This window comes from Chenopodium quinoa, unplaced genomic scaffold (assembly GCF_001683475.1).
Source record: "Chenopodium quinoa cultivar QQ74 unplaced genomic scaffold, ASM168347v1, whole genome shotgun sequence".
NCBI lineage: Eukaryota > Viridiplantae > Streptophyta > Magnoliopsida > Caryophyllales > Amaranthaceae > Chenopodium > Chenopodium quinoa.
In genome coordinates, this window is record NW_018743518.1 from 69513 (window position 1) to 76537 (window position 7025).

At 36.2% G+C, this 7025-nt stretch overlaps 1 protein-coding gene across 2 annotated transcripts; it reads right to left on the reverse strand.

The window, feature by feature from the left end:
* Positions 1 to 438: 438 nt before the first annotated feature.
* On the reverse strand, positions 439 to 4496 carry LOC110739954 (ATPase 9, plasma membrane-type). Of its 2 annotated transcripts, none has more exons than XM_021920434.1 (11): positions 4455 to 4496; positions 4007 to 4321; positions 3567 to 3893; positions 3243 to 3485; positions 3027 to 3122; positions 2638 to 2947; positions 2041 to 2555; positions 1766 to 1939; positions 1489 to 1671; positions 1146 to 1327; positions 439 to 884 (listed from the first exon to the last, which is right to left on the reverse strand). In XM_021920434.1, exons 1-11 carry the CDS (start codon positions 4479 to 4481, stop codon positions 788 to 790), a joined length of 2469 nt encoding a protein of 822 aa, XP_021776126.1. In that variant the 5' UTR covers positions 4482 to 4496; the 3' UTR covers positions 439 to 787. The 2 variants fall into 2 exon arrangements, with proteins under 2 accessions (XP_021776126.1, XP_021776125.1); XM_021920433.1 differs by having other exon boundaries at positions 3027 to 3131.
* Positions 4497 to 7025: the final 2529 nt, after the last annotated feature.

Sequence of the window (7025 nt, forward strand, 5' to 3'; positions counted from 1 at the left end):
GATTACTTGCCTGAATTGCTTCTGCGTTTGCTTTTGATGCGATTTTCATGAGCAAGATCTGAGCTTCAATGGTGAAGTTTCAATTGGGAAAAGGTGATGAGAAGCAGACAGAGGAAAGAAGGGAGGGAAAAGGGAAAAAAATAAGAAAGGGGCGGTCACGTGACTTGCACGTGCAAGTCAACGCCGGGAAATATAGTCAAAGGTTGGAATCCCGGAGTGATGGGACTTACAAAAAAAAAATTAAAAATAGGTGTACTTTGACAAAAAAAAAATTGATTTTTAACAAAATTTGTTTTTCCCTTGATGGTTTTTAACAAATTTTTCAAATCTTCTTGACAGATTATCAATGATGATTCAAGAACTATATTGATTATTTGAATGAACTAGTCAATGTTATACAATTATGCAAAACTGACGAAAGCAGATTTAGTTGGAAAACAAAGCTAAATCTTCTTTCATTGAGAGAGTGGGACAACTTTTCATAAGACTCAAAATGGTACTAATCTTTTTTTTATCATTTTCTGGATTTTTTTTTGATAAGATTGTACTAGTCTTATCTTCTCTAAAAGCCTATTTTTGTATCTTCTCCGAGCGAAATCTCTGTGGCTGGGTTTATTGGCGTTGGGTTTGCATCTATAACAAACTTCAAATAAGAAAAAGGAAACAAGGGAAAAAAATAGCTAGGCTTCCCATTTTTCTTATATCTTCATCACTTTTATCTACCACCAGATGCCAAAGTAGTGGAGTAGCTTAGAGCTTGAGCCTGATAATCCTCTCTTTTGAATACTTAGACTGTGTAGTTTTGTTGGATCGTCTCGATGTCAAGATTCTTGAGCTTGACTACTGACTCCACGTGCCCTTTTAGTGTGTGAAGTTCCCTTAACCTGAAAGTAGTAATAATAGTTATTGTTATTATCATTACCCATCTTGACAATAATATAGACTAGATTAATTTATTTTCTATCCCTCCAATGTGATTTCCCTAAGTGAATAGAACCCTATTTAAGGAGAAGCCAAACGATTTCCCACTGCTTTCTGCACGAGTGACTTGATGACAGAAAGTATAAGGGAGAATCATTTTTCTCCCCTCACGGTTCTGTTTTTCTTAAAAGATAAAAATTGTTACCAAGGGTGTCTTGTCTTACCTAGCAATCTCAGCACGTCTTTTAGCCTGCTCAGCAATTTCTGTTAATTCTCGATAGTTGTTTTTGTCTGCGAGGAGATCTGGATTTTCTGGAGCCTCTAGGCCATGTAGTGTACGTTGAGCAGCAGCCCATTGAGCTTCTCTCTCGCCCTTTCCATAATCCTTTTTGCTTGTGAATGCAGTCTACATATATTGTCAGTTTTAAAATGTAATGAGTACCATAACAAATGCACTTTTCCAAACAATAAAATATACGAAGTACTACCCTCCTACAATACTGAAATAGAAATTGAATTTAAAATATAAAAATAATAATAGAAATTTCTGAGAGAGAGAAAAATTACCTTCCTTTCAAGCAGATTATCCCACGCCTTACCAGTCAAGGCATACCTGATTATGAATTTCAAGAAATCTAAGGGTACATAAGTGATGATACTGAAAAGCCAGATTACACCGGCCCATCCCCATCCAATGCCCTTAATACGTGCAAATCCCCAATTTGCATAGACAGCAATGAGTGTGGCAATCTGAGTAACCCCCAATAATAAAAGTGGATAGCCTTGTGTTAGGATGTTATATTAAAATTTTATTTTTAGAAAATAAGAGTTTTGTCTAACTCACCAATTGCGCTAAGAAGAAAGCACCGAGAAGCATGAAGCCAGGACGTTCAATGCAGGACCAACTCCTTGACCGAGTTACAAATATTAGTGCCTGACTTACAATACTCACTTGAAGGTACAAGGCAGCCATTAGCTCCTCTTCATTTCCCCTGATCGATCTCACATGAAATTTGTCCTGCCATTCATTAAGCATATGAAATTATAATGTGTGTGAACTGTTAAAAATGATAATATATAAAAAATTGTACTACATAAAAGATGCAAAGAATTTATTACAGAAAAGAAGCTGGTGTCATTAACAGCCCAGAAGAATAGGACGGTCATGAGAGCAAGATAAGTGCCAAGGACAACACCGGTGGCAAAAATTTCCTTGAGCTTCCAAGAGTCTGGTGTAGGAGAAGGTTTGACTCTGTCCTTGGAGATAGTCATAATGGTCCCATCATTAAGAACTGCAATTATCAAAACCATGAAGGGAGCAAAATCAAACTTCCAAATAAGGGCGATGAGCATAAACCCCATCACAATACGAATGGTTATGGAAACTGCATATATGGTGTAGTTCTTCATTCTTTGGAAAATGGCTCGGCTAGTCAAGACAGCACTAATAATCACACTAAGCCCTGGTTCGGTGAGCACAATGTCAGATGCACTTCTAGCTGCATCAGTAGCATCGTCAACAGCTATACCAATATCTGCCCTCTTCAAGGCTGGAGCATCATTCACTCCATCTCCTGTCATACCACATATGTGATTCCTATCTTGCAATTTCTTTACAATCTCATACTTGTGCTCTGCATTTATCCATAACTATTGTTAAACAATGGTAAAAAAAAAAAAGAATAGTTAAAGCATAGTACTGTAGTATATGAATACCAGGGAAGACGCCAGCAAACCCGTCAGCTTTTTCAATGAGCTCCTCAATAGGAATGGAAGCAATGCTCTCGTCCTTATGCTGACCAAGTAAGAAAGATGAAGGATACATGTTAGTTCCCATGCCAAGCCTACGACCTGTCTCCTTACCAATGGCTAGTTGGTCACCAGTGATCATCTTAACATTAACACCAAGACTCAATGCACGTCTTATAGTCTCAGCACTATCGTGCCTTGGAGGATCGAACAGAGGCAATAAACCAACAAACTTCCACGGTCCTCCTGGGCTATCCTTGCTCTTCTTGGGAATAGCCTAGAAGAGAGAAAATGGGACATGTAAGAAGTTTTAATTGCATGACTAACTTATTTATGACTTTAAAGATATAGTTCACCTGTCTTGCAACACCAAGGGATCTAAGACCTCGATCAGCAAATTTATCGATGATGGCATGAGCTTTGCTCCTTGCGTCATGACCAAGGTTGCAAAGCTCAATGATCTGCAATCATTATTTAGGTGAAAATGTATGTCAAAATAAAGCTTTAATTTGAAGTATATAGAAAAAATGACCTTTGATTTTAATGATCAATTACTAATTCTTTTCACCTACCTGCTCTGGAGCACCCTTGCTAACCCTATGCCAATCGCCCTCAGCGTCAATATAAGTAATGGCCGTACGCTTTTCTACTGGATTGAATGGAAGAAAATGTACCTCCGTGATTCCTGCTCTTGCCTCCTTGGGATCAGCCAACATCCCTACAATGCAAGTATCTATTGCATCTTGATTTTCAACACGAGAAGCCCTAGCTGCCAGCAAGATTGCAGTATTTTTATCTAAATCGGGCATAAATATCTGCATGAAAAAAGTGGATAATTTGCAAATTGAAGTCTAAAGAGAGCAAAAAAATTTAATTTTAACAAAATATTTCCAAACCTCAACCATGTTCTTGTCAACTGTTAGTTTGTTAAGTGTGAGAGTTCCTGTCTTATCACTACAAAGGACATCCATGCCAGCCATTTCCTCAATGGCTGTCATTCTCTTGGTGATCGCACCTTGTTGAGACAAACGGTGAGATCCGATGGCCATTGTCACTGACAACACCGTTGGCATAGCAATTGGAATTCCACCAATAAGCAACACCAGTAGATTGTCTATTCCATCCCTATACTTCCTACGTTGAATTGGGTACATCACTACTAACTCAACTAGTATTCCAACACCAATCGAAATTATGCAGAAGTTTCCAATTGACGTCAGCACCTGTATCGATAATTGATTAATACTCATGTCTTAATCTTTTTTTTTTTTTTTTTTTTTTTGGAAATGAATATCATTAATGTCATTGTCTAGCATTTGTCGTAACTTAGTTTTACCTGTTGGAAGTGACCAACTTGGTTAGTACTATCAACAAGGTGAGCAGCCTTGCCAAAGAAGGTGTGAACACCGGTGGCTATTACAACAGCCTCAATCTCACCTTGCTTGCAAGTGGATCCTGAGAAAACTCCATCACCTGGGTGTTTGTTTACCGGCAAGGATTCACCAGTGAGAGCTGATTGATCGATCTTAAGCGGGTCTCCTTCTAAGAGGCGAGCATCAGCAGGAACAATATCTCCTAGCTTGATGCTGATGATATCTCCTGGTACAAGAATTTCAGCTTCCTGTTCACCCCATTTCCCATCTCTAAGGACCTACAAATGATTCATTTCAGAATTTTGATATCCTTTACACAAGTAGAATCATGCATTATATTGGTACTGTAATTTTATAACTACTCGTAGTAGCTTAGGCTAAGTGAGTGACAGCGAAAAACAGGCACAGTACCTTGGTTTTAGGAGCTAGGCCTGCCATAAGTGCTGCAGCAGCATTACCGGCATTGTTTTCTTCGATGAAACTGATGGTAGAGTTAATGACAAGCAATGTGATGATTCCGACAAAGTCTTGCCAATCTGGGGGCTTACCCTGTTCATTGATTAAAGTAGTAAATAAGATGTCAATTAAGTAGTGTTGAAGGGAATGTATGTAATAAAATGACAAAGGAAAAAGTGATTACTCCTCCATTAGCCAAAACAATAGCCATCAAAGCAGCAATCTCCATCACCCATGATAGGGGATTCCACATGAATCCAAGGAATTTGAGAAGCTTATTTTCCTGTTAAAAGGATTAAAATTCGTATATATTAAGCTAATTTGATATTAAAAAAAAATTATGTATGGGATCAAATAAACAAATAAGCTTTTGTATATGGGACTGGGGAGTTACCTTCTTCTCCTCCAATTTGTTAGGGCCTAATTTGATGAGTCTACTGTGGCCCTCATCTGATGTCAGTCCATGTCTTGAACATTTTAGCACCTGGAACAGTTGATCTATAGGTATATTCTCCTGTATGTTTAAGTTCATTATCATTAATTGTGATTAATATAAACAAACAAACTTTAAACTGTAATTAATGCAATATTTTATAAGATCAGTGTTTTTTCTGTGTGGCTGACCACATCGCGTGCCCGGGGTTACTTATTCAGGGGTTACTTATTATAGGGGTTACTTATTCAGGGGTTACATATTTAGGAGTTACTCAGTCGGTCAAAGGTTACTTATTTTGGGGTTACTCACTCGGTTAACACGTTTTCGTTGGGGTTACTTATTCCGGAATTACTTATTTAGGGGTTACTCAGTCGGTCAAGGTTATTTATTCTAAATTTAAGCAGTCGGTTAGCGCGTTTTCTGTGTGAGAGTAACCCCTAGCCGATCGAGTAACCATAAGTAACCCTGACCAACCGAACAATCCCTGAATAAGTAACCCGATCATACGGTGTGACTCACATATAAAAATTTGTATTATAAGATTGTGATTATATACTTGTATACAATAATACTCCAGTAATTAGATAGAACCTCATTCTCACACATGCAAGATATAAATCGTAATAGTAATAGTTGTTAGATATATCACGCATCATGAATATTGATTATCAATATAAGTACAGTAACTATATAACAAAATAAAAAGATGGGCAATCTTACAAGATCCACATCCTCATTCACAATATCTTCAAATTCATTCTTGGAAAGTCCCTCCATCCTCTGTTAAAAATAAAGTTTTGGAATTAATGTGGATTACTACTGCGTGAAGAGGGAAAGTGAGTGGGTGAGTGAGTGAGTGAGTGAGTGAGTTAATAGATATAAGATGAAAGATGAACTGATGTCAAAAAATAAAAAAAGATGAAAGATGAACTAATTAATTAGCTAAGCAAGAGTGAGGGAGTTGGGGTATAAGAATGAATTTTTGTTTCACAATTAGTGGTTGTGAGAAATTTTCTCATTCATAACAAACTCCAACTCTACTGGAGTGTGAGTAAATTGTGCTTACATGCGAAGTACATATTACATCTTTTTTCCTTTAACCACATAAAAAAAAAAAAAGAAAAAAAAAAAATCACATATGACATTTGTCATCAACTTTTATTTGGCTATTCTTTCATTTCATTCAAATGGAACCAATTTTAGTGGAGTCACTTTCTAATTTTATCTTATGTAGATATATAGATCCATCTTGCTTTTAATCACACATCTTTATGCTAACAATTCTATACTTGCAACCAATAATGTCTACTATACTTTTACCAAAAAAATAAAGGAAAATAATAAACAAATCTATAAGAGCTACATATAAAAGCTACAAAGGAAAGTATTTTAGGAAGTCTTATTAATGTTTATATGTTCCTAAAAAAAAAAATCTTTATATACATGTAGCCAAGGGCTACATATTACCTTCGTTTTTTTTAGTTGACATGTTTTGACTTTAACACTATTCTCACACTCCCATTTGACAGTATTTTGTGTTTTATACATAATGAAAAATATAGTCATGTGGGATCTTGTTAGATTTATCACAATATATATTTTCAAAATATCAAATTTTTCATAATTTTTGCTTATCGGTAAGTAAAGATATGAATGGTTGAAGTTGTGCATTGACAAAAATGACTAAAAAAACGTGTCAACTAAAAAGAATCGGAGAAAGTATATTATTACCCATAAATGACAATTGTCATGTTGTTGACTATATTTGGCCTTACCCCTATTTTTATTATAAGATAGGAAGCTACGACGAGGACTGTTTTCATTTTGGGAAAACTAGGGGGTTTTGGGATGTATATGTAGGCCACATGATAGCAGCTTATTAGTTGTTTTCTCATTTCTCATTTTAGCCGATCCACACACTCACGCACACGCATGTGCATGCATATACTAGCCTTTATATGCATGCAATGCGTGCGTATATGAATATCAATATTGATATAAATTATATACAAAAGTACCTTTTCCTTCGTTCTTTTTTATTCTTTTTATTTAAAATCTTGATACTATTTATATGATTAGAGGACCTTTTA

What these genes read in the sequence shown, in the direction of transcription:
- LOC110739954 (XM_021920433.1), bottom strand. Translation starts at nt 4,481, where the DNA reads ATGGCAGGCCTAGCTCCTAAAACCAAG. An exon ending in GCCTAGCTCCTAAAACCAAG is followed by an intron (nt 4,322 to 4,454) that starts GTACTGTGCCTG and finishes AATCATTTGTAG; the next exon opens with GTCCTTAGAGATGGGAAATG. An exon ending in ATAATCTGCTTGAAAGGAAG is followed by an intron (nt 1,328 to 1,488) that starts GTAATTTTTCTC and finishes CAATATATGTAG; the next exon opens with ACTGCATTCACAAGCAAAAA.